The 20,603-nt window shown below is 40.0% G+C and overlaps 2 protein-coding genes across 3 annotated transcripts; one reads left to right on the forward strand and one right to left on the reverse strand.

The window, feature by feature from the left end:
- The first annotated feature begins 2,469 nt into the window (after positions 1-2,469).
- LOC106926950 (WD repeat-containing protein 48) lies at positions 2,470-12,291 on the forward strand. Of its 2 annotated transcripts, none has more exons than XM_015002173.2 (18): positions 2,470-2,576; positions 3,228-3,368; positions 3,468-3,546; positions 3,638-3,850; positions 5,774-5,862; positions 6,002-6,103; positions 6,219-6,443; positions 7,094-7,168; positions 7,298-7,400; positions 7,480-7,577; positions 8,048-8,155; positions 8,304-8,400; positions 9,281-9,376; positions 9,477-9,582; positions 9,661-9,748; positions 10,360-10,436; positions 10,516-10,708; positions 10,811-12,291. In XM_015002173.2, exons 1-18 carry the CDS (start codon positions 2,529-2,531, stop codon positions 10,904-10,906), a joined length of 2,034 nt encoding a protein of 677 aa, XP_014857659.1. In that variant the 5' UTR covers positions 2,470-2,528; the 3' UTR covers positions 10,907-12,291. The 2 variants fall into 2 exon arrangements, with proteins under 2 accessions (XP_014857659.1, XP_014857660.1); XM_015002174.2 differs by having other exon boundaries at positions 3,471-3,546.
- Positions 12,292-12,372: 81 nt separating this feature from the next.
- On the reverse strand, positions 12,373-20,496 carry gorasp1a (golgi reassembly stacking protein 1a). The gene is made up of 9 exons (XM_015002175.2): positions 19,235-20,496; positions 18,181-18,261; positions 17,670-17,873; positions 17,459-17,545; positions 17,205-17,335; positions 16,981-17,113; positions 16,265-16,373; positions 16,018-16,161; positions 12,373-15,942 (listed from the first exon to the last, which is right to left on the reverse strand). Exons 1-9 carry the CDS (start codon positions 19,295-19,297, stop codon positions 15,512-15,514), a joined length of 1,383 nt encoding a protein of 460 aa, XP_014857661.1. The 5' UTR covers positions 19,298-20,496; the 3' UTR covers positions 12,373-15,511.
- Positions 20,497-20,603: the final 107 nt, after the last annotated feature.

Here is a 20,603-nt window from a genome sequence, read left to right on the forward strand (position 1 = left end):
TGGATGCAAGGAGCTTTAGTTTGAGACGGTATACAAGATAAACTACTGGATCACTCAACATAGAGCAACTTTAAAATACTAACTAAATATGCCTTGAGCATTACCAGACTTGGTGCATTTAACTTTAGCTTCGACTTGTTTGATTTTATAATTAACTGTATGTGAAAATAAATGTGAATAAAAATAAAGCAAAGCAACAACAACAACAAAGTGTTGGGCATTAAGAGGACGTTTTCCCTGGCCTATGCGTAAATATTAATCTTGACATGGACTAATACTTACATGCGAAACTCCGAGATTTAAAGCATCGTTTTCAGAGTGAAATTCTTCGGGTTTCAGCAGGAAGAACGACCAAACCCTCCGCGTAATATCCATGTCTTCACGTCGATGCTCGCATCTCCTCTCGAACCCAAAACTCCCCCAGTCACCCGAGCGGAGACAGCTGACCCCCCACAGTCCAAAGTTTCGCGCTCAAAAAACACTTGTCCAAGCAAACACCGACATGTCGCTTTGCTGCCAGGGGTGCGATAAACAACTGGACCGGCTCTGGCCCCTTTCACACGGCGCTTCTTCTGCGTTCATCTCAAACGACAAAAGGTCCCAAGAGCCCGCGGAGAGCGCAGAGGACGCTGCGCTGTCTTCAGCAGCAGTGCGCAGCGGCGGCAGCCAGAGGCGCACCTCGATTTGCCCTTGAGCAAAAGAGAGAGCATGAGGGAGGAAGCAGCTGCACAGAAGAGGATTACTGCTCCTGTGGGCGCATCATGCCGCACTAAAACACGGAACAGGGATGTAGGCTAAGAGAGCTGGCAGTATTAGCCCATCAACAAGTTGGGGAGGGGGGATGCTCAAGTTGAATCGCCGGGATGCTCACAAGTCAGAAGTTCACCAGCCAGAGCTGAATTGGTGTTGCTGTTGCATATCAGCCTACTACAACCACAATAGGCCGCTTTCATGTAATCTCATTTAATCCAATCCAATCATTGTATGATGCTTTTCATATAAACTAGTGGGCTTGTTTCACAAAATATGCGTCATATGTTTTTTTGTTTTTGTTGTTGTTGGTTTTTTTTAGCCTGTGCTTGTGTTTTGATTGAAACTGTTTATTATGACCTACTAAATGCTGCATAAAGCTCTGATTTAACATGGAAACAACATACTGGGGAGCTCACATAATTTTGACCGCCCTCTCAAAACTTAATTAGAAGTCAGATTCCCTCACTCTGAATTTTACACCGAATTTCGTTGGGGGACAGCATGCGCGCGCGCGTGCGTGTGTGTGTGTGCGTGCGTGCGTGTGTGTGTTTCAAAGGATGGGAAGTGTTCAAGCTTTGGATTACCCTGTTTTACGCACTTTGGTCCATGTAAAGCTGTAAGGTTATAGGACTCCCCCTAGCGGCCAAAAACAGACTGGTGCGCCCCTGGATAACATCTGGCAGATGTTAAGTGCTGTAAAAGCGCCATTGAGCTTTTACACATTATACAACCACAAACCTCAAGCTGTTAAGCTTGAATTTTATTTGGATTTTATTTTCTTATTGTCTAAATAAATAATTCTGAAAACTGCTGTGTGCATTTTTGTTCAGCCCCTTCATTTACAAAACTATTTGTAAAAGTTTTCAGTTTTTAAGTGTTTCTTTTATCCACTGGATTCACAAATCTGTACTAAAAATGGCCATGTCTTTTGTCTCATCTGCCAAAATAATAATAATAATAATAATAATAATAATAATAATAATAATAATAATAATTAAGACCTCTTTATTTATCCTTCTTTAAAATGTCCTCTGTACTTAAGCATCCCAGAACCTCATTCTGAGAGCTTTTGCTGGTGTGTTTTGCATTCCCAGGACTTCAGGAATCAAGTTTGTTTATAAGATCTAAGATTTTTATAAAATTTTACTTATTTTGTGAGGTTTCGGATTCACCAAAATTGAGAAATGTTTTGAGTGGCTGTCAAAAGCAAAACTTCAGCCAGAGATTTAATGTCATTCTACTTTTTAAGAATTTGTTTTTAAAAAATATTTTATAGCCATATTTTTGCACTCACTTTATGCTGTCAAGGTATATACATATTTTTGTATCTTTTCAATGGGACATTATTTGATGCATGGTCATAACTAAGTTTTCCAGGGACCTATAAGATCAATCTTATAATTACATTTTTTGTGAATTAATATTTAATTTAAAGACTACAAAAGGCTTCTGGACAAAAAATATATATATATATTTTTTCTTCTCTTCCCTCCTTCGCCCCCCTGGTAGATCCGCCCCTGCTCTGATCTGTCCCTTTCTATAAACAGCCTCAGTGTTGTGACTCCACAGTTAATTATTTTTATTCAAGCTCTAAATTAGTTTCCACTTCCTTACCGAACACATTGGTAGGTGAACTACTCATAACCCCCCCCCCCCCCCCGAAAGTTGATAACAGGGTTTAAAGTTCAAACCACATTACCCAGAAAGCCCAGGCGTGTGTGTTTTCTTTCTTTTTCCGGATGTAGCATCACATGAACTGACTGTCAACATGCAAGATGGCCACGCATCACAGGCAAAATGCTGCTGGGCGGAGGAAAGTACAGGTAAATTTTGCGAAGTGCATGTCTGCAGATTGTGCGACAGTGACAACTTTAGGGTTCTCGTCTTAAGGAGGTGTTTTAGAAACGTCCGAGTGTCGGTAAAAAGCGACTCCCAAGAACAGCGCTGCGGCTATGAGTCATGGCTCAAGCCGGCTAACAGAGCTAGCTTAGCTTGCGTGAGCGGTTAGCGTCAGCTGCTAACCTGTACGTCTGAATGCTAACTCTTTCTGCTAAAAGACTTCACAAAATATATGCTTAGAAGGAAAAGTGCGAATCACGACAGAAATATTTGCAAACCAGCACAAACGCTAGATGTATTGTCTAAGCACCGTTTTGATGCTTGCTTTATTTCTGACAGTAGCTAAGGTGCTCCGGCTCCGTCTAATTGCTGGAACTTAGCTCGGTGGTTATGTTGTGTACTCTGCTCGCAATAACGTGAACGCATGTTAGGTTTCAACGACAGCGTATTGCATTATTTTCCTAAAGTGTGAAATATTGAGCTCTTGCATTAACCAGCCTGCCATGTTACAAAGAAAGAAAAAAAATTCAGCGCACACATTGAGCTGCAGCTTTGAAATGGGTGTGATGTTGTGGACTGAACCAGAAAGTTTCCCGGGCAGGAGAAACGAGCACTCTGTCTTGTTTGTGTCACAGGTTTCCTACGTGATTAGAGACGAGGTGGAGAAGTACAATCGCAATGGAGTGAATGCACTCCAGTTAGACCCTGCTCTGAACCGGCTCTTCACCGCAGGGAGAGACTCCATCATCCGGATATGGAGCGTCTACCAACAAAAAGTAGAGTTTTAAATCACATACGAGTCCTGTCAGAGCATAAAATCACTGTTTTGTCGTTAGTCGTGGAGCTGTCCTAATTCCTGCTCTTTGTCATTGTAGCAGGACCCATACATTGCATCTATGGAGCACCACACTGACTGGGTTAATGATATAGTTCTTTGCTGCAATGGAAAAACATGTGAGTTTTAACCCCGTATTCAACCAGCTGTGCTGTCTATAGCTTTCAGTGCTTAATTTCTTCATTCTGACTCACCTTTTCCTCCTTTCAGTGATATCAGCTTCATCAGATACTACCGTGAAAGTATGGAATGCTCATAAAGGATTTTGTATGTCGACGTTACGGACGCACAAGGACTATGTAAAAGCTTTAGCGTACGCTAAGGACAAGGAGTTAGTGGCGTCGGCCGGTCTGGACCGGCAGATCTTCCTTTGGGATGTGAACACACTGACTGCGCTCACCGCTTCCAACAACACAGTCACCAGTGAGTACTGATGTCATTTTGACTGTGAATAATCACGAGTGTGTCAATTGGAACTTCGTAGCGTAACAACATCTGTGTTTTCCTGAACGTTGACCTGCCGATATTGATTTTTCTACACGAAATACAACATAAAAATATATAAAATGTTCAATTTTATTTTTTCTTGCCTCCCTACCATGATGCTTCTCAATTGCAATTGTAGAGGGCAATTTATAGAGTTCACAGTCAAAACTCCAATATTTGAAATGAATGATTAGCGAATGTGCCCTTGAAAAGATAAAACGAAACTTTGTACTTGACAAAGATTAGAACATCTTGAAAAAGTAAATTTTTTTGTCAGTCTGAAGGTGAAACTCGAATATTAAATAGATTCATTACACAGTGACATATGTCAGTCATTTCTTCTAATTCTGATGTCTTACAGATAATAGAAATCAGAGTTTCAGTGTCTCAAATGTCCTTGAATATTGTGGAAAAGTGAAATATTACAAACTTGTGGTGTCACACCTTAATCAGCCAATTAACTCAAAACACCTGCAGAGGTTTCCTGACAGGTGTCACCTGATCAAGAGCGCATAGACAAATCCCACACAAAAGTTGCATCCCTGTGTGAAGCCTCTCCTGAACCAGAGACGACGTCAGAGTCATCTTTGCTCGGGAGCAAAAGAACTGGACTGTTGCAAAATGGTCCGAGGTCCTCTTGTTTTCAAATGAAAGTAAAGTCTAGCACTTTATTTGCACATCAACAAGTCTGGAGGAAGAGAGGAGAGACAGAAAATCCATGTTGCTTTAGTCCATTGTGAAGTTTCCAGTCTGGTGGTTTGTCATATCATCTGCTGGTTCTGGTCCACTGGGTTCTTTCAAGTCTACAGTGGATGCATCCATCTACTGGGAAACTTTAGAGCACTTTATGCTTCCTTCTGCTGCCAAGCTTTATAGAGATGTTGATTTTTTATTTTCCAGCAGCACTTGGCACCTGCCCACACTTCGAAGGAAGCGAAAGCTGCTTCAGTGGCCGTGGCGTTCCTGGGCTGGGTCAGCCAGCAAACTCTCCTGGACTGAACCCCACAGAGAATCGACGGAGTCGAAAAGAACATTAGACATTTCCTGATGACTTGAAGACCTATAGGAAAGCATTCTTCCGTTATGCCTCAGCAGAGCCACTGACTGAGCGCCTCCATGCCGCACCGCATTCAGAAATTCATGCTAAAGGAGCATCGACCAAGTGCATAGTTTTCAAAATTTTAAAATATTCTCTTTTTTAAAAATTAATCTTATGCAATTTTCTCACTTTCCGAGACACATAATTTTGGGTTTTCATGAACTGTAATAAATAATCATCACCATTACAGAAGAAAAAGCTTGAAATATTTCACTTTTTGCCTAATGAATCTATACAATATCTGAATTAAATGACAAAATAACGAATGTCCTCAAGATAGTCAGATCTATTTTTTTATTTGAGATAGAAAATATAAACCCTCTTGTTAACTTTAATATTTTCAAATGGCTGCAAACATTTCCAACCAAAGCAAGGCAACCTGACGTCACTCGGTTCAGCCTTCCTGTTCCCTCTCAAAGTCTTGCTCTCTCTCGCTGTCTTGCAGTTTGAATGATTACAGACCCGACGCGTCGTACAATATGTCGCGTCCTCCTTCATATCTGGTTTCCCCTAAGCACATTGCATACAAAAAATATCTAACTTTGAGTTTAGTTCACTCAGTTACAGCATCAGCACTGAAGAGAATTGTTATCTGTGTGAACCGGCAGTTTTTACTGTGATTCACTCACAGACTGGAAAAAGATGGCATGGATTTCAGGTGCCATTCAGCGGTTGATTTCCTCTTCATCTCTGATGTTGTCGTTTCTGCCGACTCTGGCTGAGATTTCCCCGGAGGCTCACTGCAGTTTCTCTCTCAACAGCTTCGTCGCTGAGTGGGAACAAGGACTCCATCTATAGTCTGGCCATGAACCAGATGGGAACAGTTATAGTCTCCGGATCTACTGAAAAGGTCTGAGCTCGCCACGCGCACTCCATTGAGAAATAAAGAGTTTAGGAATCAAATAAAGCTTTTGTCATTTCCTGTCGTATTCCAAAGTGAATTCCTTTAAAAAATAATGTCAGAATTATTATTTTTTTGTTTGTGTCAGGTTTTGAGAGTGTGGGACCCTCGAACGTGTGCAAAGCTCATGAAGCTAAAAGGTCACACAGACAACGTCAAGTCGTTGCTCCTGAATCGCGACGGCACTCAGGTGTGGCCTCCTGAAAACGACCCAAGACGTCAGTCGCTAGCGGACGCCGATATCTAACCCCAGTTATGTTTTTTTTTTTTTTTTGGGTTGTTTTTTTTTTTTCGGATCGACGCAGTGCCTGTCGGGGAGCTCGGACGGGACCATCCGCTTGTGGTCGCTCGGCCAGCAGAGGTGCATCGCCACGTACAGGGTCCATGAAGAAGGCGTCTGGGCTCTGCAGGTCAACGAGGCCTTCACACACGTGTACTCTGGGGGCAGGGACAAGAAGATTTACTGCACGGACCTGAGAAACCCGGACATCCGTGTGCTCATCTGCGAGGAGAAGGCCCCGGTGCTCAAAGTAAGAAGTCAGAACTTTGATCCGACGAAAAGTTGATGCATCGGATCATCTCGCACAGAAAAAGTGAAACAAAAGTGCTTGTTTTGTTTAAGCCTAGGCGTTAATCAGGGTTGAAACGATTAATCAATTGTTGAAAAAAACGTCAAATAATTTAGTAATCGATTAATAGTTAATGGGAACATACAGATTCAAAAAAGACATCTGGAAAAAAAAAATACTTTACTGTTATTTATAGCAGTAATTTAGCCTAAATTGTATGAAATATATATAAATTTTGTGTTTTAAGATTAAAAAAATATATATTTGCCTGTAAACATTTTACTCACAACTCGTCAAGTGGCAATTTATTTTTAATTTTCAGTCGGTTCAAATCCGCTAAAAGAATCGTTGCTTCATTTTAGGCAATAAAATGCTTATTTTCTTATTAAAAAAAACAAGGAACTGAATTATTTATTTTCATATTTAGCATATTGTTAATTAATTGTTGATAGAATAATCAATTACAAAAATGTGCAGCCCTACTATTCGCAAATGTTTTGTTTTCTTGTCTCTGTTTGCATCTTTTGAAATGATTCCCACATTTTCTCCCCTTGGTGATCCTAAATCAACATCTCAGCCGGTCAACCTTGATGTCTTTCTCTGTTGCTCAGATGGAGCTAGACAGATCTGCTGACCCACCTCCAGCAATCTGGGTTTCCACCACCAAGTCATCTGTGAATAAATGGGTAAGCATGCGTGACAATAACCGGCTGACTGACTACACGTTAACCAGAGCCGGAGCTGCATCCAAGTCAGGAAGAATCTAAATGCTGTTTCTTTATGAGGCTTTGCAGTTCTTTTGTTTGCGTTTGTAGTCACTAAAGGGAATGCACAACTTCAGATCATCAGGGGAGTACGACAACGACTGCACCACCCCTCTGACTCCACTGTGTACTCAGCCAGAACAAGTTATTAAGGGTAAAGTATGACTGACTGGATCAGGGGGAAGCTCTCCAGAGCTCATTTTCATAAAGTGTAATTAACTCCTGTTTCCTAGGAGGTGCCAGTATTATACAGTGCCACATTCTGAATGACAAGAGACACATACTCACCAAAGACACCAACAACAATGTGGCATACTGGGACGTGCTCAAGGTAAATCGACCAACTCCTGCTGTTCATCCAGGTATCTGTTGGCTTTCCTGGAAAACTCCCAGGAGAAGACAATAGGCCTGCCACGATTACAAGTTTTGCTGGACGATAAATTGTCCCACAAATTATGATATCATTGTTTTGAGAATACTTTCAAGTGATATATTGATAATGGCATAATAATGCAAGTTTCCCCTTTCAAAAACAAGTGAAGTAATTTATTATTTGGTCTCTAAGCAAAATTGACATTCAAAAAAAGATGAATCATCATATCTGTGATGGATGCTAAAGAGTTAGCTGGCTAACCAAACCTCCTGCTAGTTCTATAGAGGATACTTTTTATTCATTTCTTGATTTAAAGTGAACCAAAAAAAAAAACACATAATGAACTCTGACTTTAAAATCAAACTACAGACAAAAACATGATTTTTATGCACCTAATGTTTATCTTTTTGTTTGTCGTTTCTTCCAAGGCTTGCAAAGGAGAAGACTTGGGCAAAGTGGAATTTGATGAGGAGATTAAAAAGCGGTTCAAGATGGTGTACGTGCCAAACTGGTTCTCTGTCGATCTGAAAACCGGAGTGAGTTTTTTTTTTTTTTTTGCTTTTATCAGCTTCGACTTGTATTAATTACCTTTCCCAACTCACACAGCTCGTTAATGCATCTAATAATAATAATATGATGTCACTCTTTTTATGAATATTAATTTTTTTTGTTTATTTCCATTAGATGCTCACAATTACTCTGGATGAGAGTGATTGCTTTGCTGCTTGGGTGTCTGCAAAGGATGCTGGATTTTCAAGTTCTGACGGATCTGATCCAAAGTGTAAGTAATCTTTCTTTATATTAAAATACACACAAATCAGTCACAATACTGTGACTACTGTGTGTATGGTTCTGCCTTCATGCTTCAGAATGATTAGTGAAATGCAGGGACTATTTGTTGTTATTAACTTTAGCTCAGTTGTTTTTTTTTTGTTTGTTTGTTTGTTTGTTTTTTCCCATTATTGGATTGACATATTTATTGGACCAAACCGTCACACACAGTGGTGTAGCGGCCGTCGCTAGCTGATTGACAGCTAGTAGCGATCATTCCCGTTAGCGGGAAATGTAAACCAGACAAAATGGCACCCAAAAGAAGTTTAGTGGTCCAGAAAAAGAAACCAGAGGAAAAAAAAAACCCGTTAAAGATTATGCATTTGTTATGCATAAGTGGAGTTGCAGCATCTTTTTAATTTTGTTAGCAAGCTTTAGATAATTGTTATGTAGCTGGCTGGAACCTGTTCATACATAATGTGTTTAGTGTTTGCTTCATGAATATGTCACACGAGTGAATAGTCTGTTGCCATGGGAACAACTGATTAGACCCGTTTCTTCAGATTCTAGCAAGGAGCTTTTATAAACAATAAAAATCTATTTCCTTTTATTGATGTATTGATTGTTGTTTTCCTTTTTATAGTTTAATTCACCTCAACATGTGTAGTTTTAACTGTAGCCTTGTGAAATGTAACGGCTCGTGGCATTTTAGTGGCCCATCTGCAGGGTTAAGCCTCTCTTAACTCTCTTATCAGAGTTCAGTCTCAGAATCGTAGTGCGATAAACTACCATCGATTCGTAAGAAGGTGAATGACTTTAATTTTAGGCAGCGGAGGTCATAACATTTACGACTGATCTGAACCGTAATCCTGCGTCTTCCTCGTTTGCAGTGAACTTGGGTGGCTTGTTGCTCCAAGCTCTGCTGGAGTTCTGGCCCAGAACGCGCATCAACCCCATGGACGAGGAAGAAAACGAGGTGAACCACGGTGAGAGGATAGTTTTCTGTTAGATCCAACAGTCTGAGGATTCTGTGTGTGTTTGCAGCGGTCAGACCGTCTCATCGCTGGTGTGTGTGTGTGTGTTCAGTGAACGGTGAGCAGGAGAACAGGGTGCAGAAAGGAAACGGATATTTCCAGGTCCCACCTCACACGCCCGTCATCTTTGGAGAAGCAGGAGGAAGAACTCTCTTTAGGTTCACACGAGTAAACATTCAGGATCCTGTGTATCGGTGAAGTTGTGGTTCTCTAACTGCTCCGTGTTTCTGCTGCAGGCTGCTATGTAGAGATTCAGGCGGCGAGACTGAATCCATGCTGCTGAATGAGACAGTCCCACAGTGGGTCATTGATATAACTGTAGATGTGAGTATTGACGTGAAAACCTGGAGTTTCTTAAGTATATAGTGGAATAACTTTAATTGGAGCCCCTTTTTAACCAATCAGAACACTGTAGATAATTTCCTTTTGTTTTCAACTTTGGCCACTTCTCGTTTCCCTTCAAGAACTAAAATACAAGTAGACTCTGGGGTTGAAATGATTAATCAGATTAATTGAATTATTGAAATAATTGTCAACTAACTTAGTAAGTCATTAAACAGAGAATGTAAAGTTTTACTTAAACTATATATTCAGAGCAGTAACTAAACCAAAGCTGGACAAAAAAGTTTTGCATTCAAGATAAAAAAAGAAAAACAATTGTAAATATATTCTGCCCAGAACTTCTCAAATGTCCTATCTGTAGCTTCATCTGCTTCAAATTCTGTTAAAAAATCTTATCTTTGCTGTCCAATTATTAATCTGTTAATCCAAAAAACATAACCCTCTATCAGAGGAAACATTCCCTGCATTCTAGAAACCAGATTTGAAACAACGGCACATTTAACGTCAGAATTTTGATGTTCTTGTCACGTTCGCTGATGCTAATTACCCACAGGGACGTTGTGCGCTAACATGTTCTTCCTGTTCTGTTTCAGAAAAATATGCCCAAATTCAACAAAATCCCATTCTACCTCCAGCCCCATTCTTCTTCTGGTGCAAAAACTCTAAAAAAGTAAGCCTCCGGAGGATTCTGTCCGTCTGAGCAGCATTTAAGCCTTTACTCCGTTACGAACCTGCCGTCTGCGTTGCAGGGACCGTCTCTCGGCCAGTGATATGCTCCAGGTGAGGAAGGTGATGGAGCACGTTTACGAGAAGATCATAAACCTGGACAACGAGTCGCAGACCACCAGCTCCTCAGCCAACGACAAACCCGGAGAGCAGGAGAAGGAAGAAGACATGGCGATGCTCGCCGAGGAGAAGATTGAGCTAATGTGTCAAGACCAGGTGCGCTAAAGTTTCTTCCTTCAAAATAACTTTTTTTTTTTTTTTTAAATGCACTTTTTGAAAGAAATGTTTCGTCTCGGTAATCTTTTTTTCTTTATACAGGTTCTAGACCCCAACATGGACCTGCGGACAGTTAAACATTTTATCTGGAAGAGTGGAGGGGACTTGACACTTCACTATAGGCAGAAGTCGACATGAAATTTGTCATTTTTACAAGGAGAACTCTTGTCATTTGCCAATCACCACCCACCTCCACCATGTAGTCCCCACTCGACCCCGTCACGTGCTCCAGAGTCACCGTATCAATGAGAAACCAGTAAACGTCCGAGGACATGATCCATGGTGTATCTATCATAGGGGAAGTGACCAGAACACTCCGGCGCAGCCAACACACTCCTGAGGAAACGGCACCGGTTGTTCCACACTTCAAGGAATGACCGTTTTTTTCCCCCCCCTCACACAATTTCAGCTACCTGTTTTTCCGTTCCTCGGATCTTTGCCTGTCGGGCATCCTGAAGCGACTGACGTTAGTCTGTGTTTGAGTGTGTATGGATGTAGTAGACTGTTGGCTCTAGTACATTCCAGAAACTCTTCCCCGTTTTACACACTCTGCACCCATCCTCTGCCGTCAGGACTTCTCCTGGTTTCTGCGTTAAAACGAATCCTCGTCCGCTACCTTCACTTTGAACTGGCCCACCGACTCAGACGCCTAACTGTTGCAGAACCTCACTCTGTCTCCGTCTTTCGTTTTTAGCTGTGCTGTTCTCCACGAATGAATGTTTTGTTCTTTTTTTTTCTGTAAATATATTTGCAATTTTCTTTTTTGTTTAAATGAGTTTTGGGTTTAGCAGAATTTTTTTTTTTTTTGTACAGTTTCTGTTAAAAAAATACTTTTTTTTTTTCTCAAATTGCCAGAGCACATTGGTCATCATGAAAGTAACTTAACTTGATTTTTAAGAGTTTACCCTGACAAATGTTAGTTTTTTTCCAAGTCACTTTAGGAATTGGAAACAAGTATAAGGTATATATCTTAATAACTCAAGCAGTGATTTTGATGGCAGTGAGGACTGTTCTTTGTGTACATGTCATTTAGATTTACTAAGAGTAACTATAACTTGAAGGGGGATCTCAATAGAAGAGCATTAGGAGCATCCAACCACTGTGGGAAACTCACCAAAGTGAAATAAACGCTAACGGCTACGTCTCTCTTGGAGGTCTCAGAGCAGAGATCTTTTCACTGTAAATCTTCTGGAGTTAATTTTGCCATGACACGTACGTGTGTGTGTGTGTGTGTGTTGTAACGCCATAAAGGAAAACCACATGGAGCAAGCTCTGATTGGCCAAAACAAGAAAACCCGGAGAGAGAAAAAATAAAGATAGGAAATGTACCTCAAATTAGGCCATACTACTGCAATATTCCTTGTAATAATTTGTGAAATATGTATATTTTAGGCATTCAAAGAAATAAATTGGAATGGTCTTCAGAGTGACAGATCTGTAGGGATGACAAATGGATGTTTGTTGGGCTGTAATGTGATCAGCTGATGAGTGTGGAATAAAAACAAGGGACACTTTCTTTTAAATCGATTGTTTAACAATCAGCTCACCCATTTCACATTCATTATGCATTCATTCCTGACTAAAGTATTTAAAAACATCAACTGTTGCATGATGGCACCTACTTTAATGAAAATATTCAGCCCCATAAAGACAACAGAAAAAATAGAAGAGTACTTCAAGAATCTCAGACTTCTACTTACAAAAGCTTTTCTCATCAAAAATACATTAGAAATTTACATTTTTTTGCATAGACGACATAAGTAACAGGTGTCGATGATGCCAAGTAGTAGAGATGCACAGATCAGAGATCTTGTTTTGGTCTGATTTCAGATCGTTTTGTGAAGCGTTGACTTGACAGTACAGATTTGAGGATCATAGTCAACAGGCTTCAATATATCCTTGTTTTGATTGGTCAATTATGGTCTGAGTAGCAGGGTGAAGTCACACAATGCTGTAAAATTACTTGCTTTTAGTTTAAAATAAAGACAAAATCATTGATTTAATCCAGCTTTAGCTTAGATAACGATACCCATCGTAAACAATAATCTGCATTCCCTTACCGATTTTAAATTTCCAAAAGTTCAAACTCTTCCAAATTATGCCGATTCGCTAAGAGGATGGCGGCTCAAAAGAAAAACAAATCGTTAGCCGTCATACCTCCAGCCTTCCCGTTATCTGTGGAAAATGGCTCTCGCTCACTCTCTTGCAGCTTGAATTATTCCCAACTAATGGCAACTACAATTTCAGTTTTAAATACTTACATTCCTGTGCTTCCACTGACTTGAACTTTGAACACCTTATGTTTGTATGATGATGAAGATCACTAAAAGTTATTCATTCAAAACATCCCAGAAAAGTCTGAATCAAGATTGTGTGGCGGACTGCTAAGCACCATAACAGCAGGTTACACAATGAAACAAACATAAATTGTGAAGGAAGAAAATGGCCACTTTCTGCTGTAGCAGCTTAAACAACATACATCTCTCTTCCTTTAAAACAGCTTCTTACAACTCTCTGCTCCCTCTAAGTGTTCATTCTCAGTGTTTTCACACCTGAAAGTCCAGTGGACTTCGATCAACTTGAAACCGAAACAGCAACATTTGTTACATTTTCAAGCTGGAGCGGTTCATTTTCACACTGCACTGTCAAACTAAAGCCTTTGAAAAATCAGTTCCCCTCCTCGCCTGTGGTGGCGCTGCATCAAGAACCACTGAAGGAAACGACACGAAGACCTCTGAAGGAGACATAAGCACAACTTCCTTCTTCATGAAATGTGAACAAAACATTTTAGCGGGTGAAGGATTTATCTTTTGCATGATAAAAGACCATGAGCCAGTTCTTCTGCTCATGATCTTTTGTTTTTGTAAATACAACAATTTACCCAGGATGCCCAGCGCTAGTGGTGGACCTAGCTCAAGGTTATTTACCAAAGACGAGAGTTAAATCCTACAACAGCTAAAGTCAGACGGCATTAAAAATTTGCTCACAAGTCGCACTCGTGTCTTCTTCTGAGGATTTTGTGTTGTTTCCTTTAGTGGTTCTTGATGCAGCGCCACCGCGGGTGAGGAGCAGAACCTGTTTTTCAAATAGTTTGGTTCCTAAAACATACTGTAGTGTTAAAGAACAGCTGAAAATGTAACAAATATTGCAATTTGTGTTCCCAATCGAGCCGAGTCTACCGAACTATCAAGCGTGAAAACAACCTTAAACAGCTCACTGATCCAGAAAAGGCCAAAACTCAAATCTTCCTTGCTTTGTAACCACGACAACCCTAACGAGTGTTGTTTATGCAATCTGCATGTGATATGGTATGGTGTGTTCACCCCAAAAAATATCAGATTTTTGAGTTAATAGTCAGGTTACTGGCTAATTTATCAGTGCATCTCTTTTAAGAAAAACATGGGCAGACAGCTAGCTATACATGAATAAAACTCTCCAAAAGCTATGCAGCTGAAAAACAGCAATTACAATAATTAAAACTAAAGACTTTGCTAAAAACACACCAATCTTATCAGAGCTGGTGTGAAACATTTTCTAAATATTACATCAAACAAAAAATAACACATCTCAAACATTGCTATAATAAAAGCCCTTTAAGTTCCAATCAAAAGGAGACCACGACTAAAAGTGTCCCATGTCCAATGTTTAAAGCTGAGTAATCACTATGTAAACAACGCTCCTTCAAAAACACTAGGAGAGATGGAACAGTGCACCAGGAGGACAACTGTGACCTATTTTACCAGCCAGCAGTCTAGTAGTGTCAGAGAAGTTCGTAGTGTTAGAGACGTGAAGGTGCAGCTGTGCTTTGCAGTAGTCGATGTGTTTGTCTTTGGAACCGTTCAAGTACTCCTCTCTTTAGTGCTCTGGAAGCAGCGTTTTCAAAAACCCGTGTCCACTAATTTCTCACCAAACAAGCAAATAAACCTTTTGCTAAAAATAATTTTAAAAAAATCTGTAACTTAATTTTGTATTTGTACCTTAAGATATCGCCCTTCCGTCATGTTAAAGTCTCAGCTAGTACCTGTAGTGCAACAATCTGGAATAACTTGGTCTGTCTCACTTCCTACATGCGTTGCTGGAAAAGTATTTTTCTGTTTTCAGATAAGCTGAGGAAATACAAAAAGTAGGGCTGGGCAATTTAGCTTGATGACAAAATCAGTTTTTTCATACAGAATCTGATTTTAATCTATTTTTTCCTCATTTTCTTTTCCAAAAAAAAATCTTTAAAAAGGGGCTTTTACGATTTTAATTAGGGCCTGGCTCCAACTATATAGTCATAATATTTCCAGAAAAAAAACAATGTAAAATTATTAAAATGATGACTTATTCATTAAAAACGTATCATCGCACAACTAAATTCTTGTAATTTTATGACTATATTTTTGTAGTTTAAAAAAAAAATCTTAGCGTGGCGCTTATATTCCATCAAAGAGTTTACTTGAAATCAAAGCCCAAATAAGTAGAAGTTAACTGGGCCACCATCTTGTGGCCCAACTTAAAATCAAAATTTTCTAAAAAAAAAAAAAAAATATATATATATATATATATATATATATATATATATATATATATATATATATATATATATATTAACCAACAAATCTGATTTAATGCCCAGCCCTAGTTGATTGCTTTTTCACAGCAATGTAGGGCGTCCTTTATAGAAATGGATAAAAGAAATGTAAATATTGATTGTCTATGCCGCGATGCATTAGCGTTGCCTCTATATGACCAAAGGAAAATTTAATCAAAATGTGTTTTTTCTGGTTCTCCCCCACCACTCTGATGATCTACAGGCTCTGCTGACTCAGACGCCGACGCCTTCACATCGCCTAAGACTTGAAAGTCCGCCTCATTAGCAGCCGCGGTCGCGATTGGGTCTACTGGAGATGGGCACGGAGGCTCTTCAGCGAAATGCTGAAGAGCCTCCACAGGAAGGGACCGCACACCCAGAGGTGGACTCGGGGTGCCTCTGGTTTCCATGACGAAGCTCTGAAGGTCTGCGGACTCGGTGCGCGGAGGAGACGTTTCAGCTGGAGCTACTCCGGAGTCAGACCAAGTGTCAGGAGCGGCAAGAGAAGCGTGGAGCTCCACAGCTGCATAGGAGACCTGCTCCAGTAGTTCACTCTGGTTCTCTGCAGATGATGAGGGCAGAGCACTGTCCTCCAGCTCCTCTGCATGGCAAAAAATCAATCAATCAATTTAAGTTCATTTCCATCGCTGAAAACTCGATTCATCTGGCCACTTACCAACACCAGATATGTCGCCCTCCTTCTCCTCGTGCATCGCCAGAGAAGTGTTGGTCATGTCGATGGACGACGTGGACACGTCCAGCCTGTCCAAAAGATCTGCAGGGTCAGGGCTCATCACTGCCACCTCCGAATCAGATAAACCTGGAGAGAAATATCGCCAAGCAGGCAAGATTTTCAGCAATCTCCAGAGATCATACTTTTTATGTTCATAAATGAGTAAAAAAAAACAGGAATCTGAACCAACCAGAGTCCATCACCGTCTGATCTGGTGGCGGTATCACAGAGTCTAGGAGGGTGATCTGCTCCACATCTAATAAATCTCCACTGGGGGTTGAAGGGGCCATAAGAGGCGCCTGGAAAACAAAGAAAATTCATTACATGGAAGGGCATAAATGCAGCTGTGCTTTGATTTGCTGATATTATCTCAACGGTGGGTGTTGTTTGTGAGCATAAAGTTTGTCCGGCAAGAAAACTTGCAGTTTTACTGTGGTTTTGACTTTTCAAGTTCACTTTGTTTGTGTAAATTGTTGCAATGAACAATAATATTGTCATTTTGAGACCATTTTCAACCCATAACAATAACAATAATAATGGATTATTAATGCAAGTATACCCACTCATTGATTAAAAAAAGACTTTTATTTCTAAAGAACATTTAACACTTTTAATATCCTAAATGAGCAAACAAAACAACAACAATTAAAATGGTCTGTGAAGTATCTAACCACAATTGCATTTCAAAACATAATAATAATAATAATAATAAGCTTATACAGGGAAAACAGGTAAAAGTGGAAGGTAGTGCAAACTAACTACTTTGTACTGGGTGTCAAATGTTGGCGTTTCTCAAAATGCCGGCTTAACTACATGTTGCATTACATTAACAAAACTATTGTAAGATATTATTCCAAACACAAAAGAAGAAGTATCAACTATTCTCGTGTATAGATTCACATTTACCTCTGTGTACCCATGCGTTGGCTCCTGTGGAGAGGATTTCTCTTCTGCCACTGGGATGGAGGGCTTCTCTGTCGACATTTCTGGAGTCGCAGGAATGCGGTGCAGGTAGCCATAACCGATGCCACAACCCAAGCTAAAGACAAACATATTTAAGAGCTTCCTGATTTTGTACCCTCATTAACAGCAAAGGAATGCATGTCTCAAGAAATGTTGCTGCCTCTTACCTGCCCTCTCCTCCCCACGCTCCATTGGGTGTGACCATCACATCTCTGCAGTTGTCTGTTCGTGTGTTGTACACCAGCAGCTTCAAGGGTTTCCCTTCATGGGCTTCGATCAGCGAGAAGAAGTCCTCCGACTGTAAATCATAAGATCATATCAACCTAGCTTTGTTATCCAATTTGCCAAATAACACACCACATGTAAATTAAAAGGTGTAGTGATGCATGCCAATAAAGAGGGAGTCTTAAAGGAGCCTTACGTCTTGTAACACCTGATCTGCCCCGACAATGTAGTCACTGTATGACTGAAGACCTGCCAGTGCCGCTGGTGAACCGGCTTCTACGTCCTAGGAGAAACGGGTCGGATGTGAAGCACAAAAGGGAACTCAAAAATTTAAAAAATGCTTTTAAGCGCATCAAGATTGAAATAACAATCGGAAAATGAGTTTTCAGAGTGAGGAAGTGGCTCACCAGTACGTGCCAGACGTTCTCATTGGCTCCTTGGTAGCTGCAGAAGCGAACACTGGCACCCAGCAGGCCCTGTCCCCCCCACATGTTACTGGGCACCACCTCCAGCTCTCGGACCCCGGTGGTTTTGGTGCTGTACACCTCCATCCTCACAGCTCTCTCCATGTTGGCTTTCAGGAGCTCCTTCAGCTGCTCATTTTCCTCACTCTGGCCCACAGACAAGTGACCAGGAATCAAAACAGAGATTTTTAAACAGCATTCTCACTTTATCTGTTCTTCTATTATGTATTGAGAGAATGGTGGTTATGATATTTTTTTATGGTGTGATCTACCTAAGAAAACACTACAAGGCATGATCTAATAGTCTATTATTCCATAAAAATAATAATTATGACTACAGCTACTAAATATAAAATTTGAGATTTTGCACACATTGATATGCAAAGGCAACTGTGATTCAAAGTATTATGCAGCTGTGGAGTATATAAAGTTGCCATTACTGCGTAAAACTTACAAGTCTTTGGTTGTCTAGAGACAGAATGAAGTCAAAGAAGGGCTGCAGTCCGGCCTTTTCTGCAGGAGAATTAGGCTGAATCTGTCACAACAAAGATAAGGAGGCTCACGTTAATGCTGCTGGTGCGTTCCTGGGCAAAGCATGAGAAAGTTTGTACATTTCAAATGTCATAAGCAACCAACAGTCAAGTGAATCAATGTAATCTGCGACTATGTTACAGCACAGATCGAAAAGAAACGGCCTCGGGATTGTTCAAAGCTGAGCATCTACTAAATCAAAAATCTCTTTTGATTGTGAACTTGTCCTCTGGGTTACTATGATTGAGTTACTGAGTGGAGGTCTGAGAAATCACTTAGAAAGTTTTATTACAACCATTTTTATTTGTTGCAACAGTCACCAGAGTTACATATGAATGATAATGTCAAATTTTACGACTACGCTAGTTTTTTTTTTTTTTTAGTATTGGGTCTGTTTAATGAAAGGAACAAAACTGCTGCCAAGCAGAAACTATTCAAAAATATTTATGTAATAGCAACCGTATGGACTTATAGTTGTTTATGTATATTGGCAGATTGTGTTCTATTTATAGTTATTGGTTTGCTAATTGAATAACCTTTATTAAAGCTTTTTTTTCTGTTTGTTTGTAAATGTCAGTTTAAAAAGACCCACCTCGCTAATGTTTGCTAAATAATTTCAGAAACACAATTAATTAAACGCTATTTATTCTGACCGGCTGAATGAACTAAAGCTCTCTCCAGGAAACATTTATCCTCCTCTCTTGATTTATCGTTGAGCTAGTTATTTAGCTCAACGCACCTGTTGTAAAACGAGACAAACACAGTAATTGCAACCTCTTCGTTACAAAATGACTGTTCTTAGAAATGTTTCTGTCCTGTCATTTTCTCCCCGCGGGGCGACGAGTAAACAATGCCACATCATCGTTCGTGTTTAGAGGCTCTTGAGCCGCAGCTCCTCGGCTAGCTAACTGTTAGCATACAGTGAGGACTCCAGCTAAGCTGCTGCGCTTTTCAAACAGAGACTCAGCCAGCCTTACGCCGTGGACATGGTATCCGTACGTCCCTCCCTCGGGGGCTTCTGAGCTCTGCGATAATCCCATTGCAGAAAAGAATTATTAATTTTATTAGTGTTATTAAAAAAAATAACGACAGAGAATTGCTATGGTTGACACTTCGCAACCATTTTTAGCAGCCCAAAACAATCGAGCGTCGCTGTTATCGAGCGCCAAAACTGATCTACTCTGCGCATGCGTACGTATGCTTGAACACATGGTTTAGTTCAGGGACGCCCAAAGTATGGACCGTGGCCATTAGAACAATTTTATGTGGCCACTAAGTTCAGTCGAATAATGCTTCAAATTTGGCTCTCCAGTGGGCATTTTTGTCATTTTGTAGCATGTCAATTTCAATGACAAATTTAATTCTTCTTTAACGGAAAGTGTTAGTCCCAAAGTAATTTTTAATGGTTGTGTTTTGTTTTAATTTTAATTTCATAGTAAGTATAAATATAAACCTCCAGGAACTTTTTGCTAAAAAAAAAAAAGAAGAAGAAGAGGAAGAAGAAGAAGAAAGAAAAAAACACAGCACATTATTGATTCTGTTACATTTAATTCACATAAGGTTTTTTCTGGACCAAATAAACTGAAAGTTAGGAAAATGCACTTTGTTTCATTAACATATGGTACGTTTAAAATCACAACAAAATTATTTTGCATTTTAAGTTGGAGAAACAATATGTCCACCTTTGTACTTTCAACTGTGGGATTCTGGCTCATGTTGCATAAAAATCGGACATCACTGGTTTAGTGTCACTTTTTCATTGAAAATAATGAGTTTATCTATTATGATTAATTTTCGTGCCAAACAAATTTTTTGGAATTGCGGAAAAAGGTTTTCACTGAACACGTTAAGCATTGCTATGTTGTGGTGAATGGATCATACTATAATTTTTTTTATATAACGACCAGACTTTTGTTAACTCAGCAGAGAGAGAAGTCAAGTTTGTTTGCATGGTGTGTCCAAGTTTCACTCCGTCACAATAACACATTTCAGCAGAAAGGCAGTTCAAAGACAGCTTTTAGCTCAGCAGGGACTAGCACTTAGTGTTTCCTACTGGTCCATGTTGTACTTTGTTCGGTTTTTGGCAGAAGCTCCTTGTTTCTGATTTACAGTGCAGGAAATGTTTGATGTGAACAGTTTTATTCCAGATTTATTAAGACAAACCTCATCTGGTTTCAAAAGATGGTTATGTTGGCAGAGGATTCTGTGACTGTCGATAAGGTCCACTGAGCTGGCGGTACATGCTGTTTTAAGCCACTCATTAATCAAAAGCAATCTGCTGTATCTTTCATTTCTACATCAAACTTTCGATAGCGGTCCACCATTATCGAGCCCTTGGCTTTGAGA

This window comes from Poecilia mexicana, unplaced genomic scaffold (assembly GCF_051168715.1).
Source record: "Poecilia mexicana isolate PSO_F unplaced genomic scaffold, ASM5116871v1 scaffold_17, whole genome shotgun sequence".
NCBI classification, from domain to species: Eukaryota; Metazoa; Chordata; class Actinopteri; order Cyprinodontiformes; family Poeciliidae; genus Poecilia; species Poecilia mexicana.

Coding starts and splice junctions, on each gene's coding strand:
- LOC106926950 (XM_015002173.2), top strand. CDS start 2,529: ATGGCCACGCATCACAGGCAAAATGCTGCTGGGCGGAGGAAAGTACAG. Junction 3,851..5,773: donor TTCCAACAACACAGTCACCA/GTGAGTACTGAT, acceptor CTCTCTCAACAG/CTTCGTCGCTGAGTGGGAAC. Junction 6,444..7,093: donor AGAAGGCCCCGGTGCTCAAA/GTAAGAAGTCAG, acceptor TCTGTTGCTCAG/ATGGAGCTAGACAGATCTGC.
- gorasp1a (XM_015002175.2), bottom strand. CDS start 19,297: ATGGGATTATCGCAGAGCTCAGAAGCCCCCGAGGGAGGGACGTACGGA. Junction 17,336..17,458: donor CAGATCAGGTGTTACAAGAC/GTAAGGCTCCTT, acceptor TATGATTTACAG/TCGGAGGACTTCTTCTCGCT. Junction 16,374..16,980: donor CAACGCATGGGTACACAGAG/GTAAATGTGAAT, acceptor TTTGTTTTCCAG/GCGCCTCTTATGGCCCCTTC.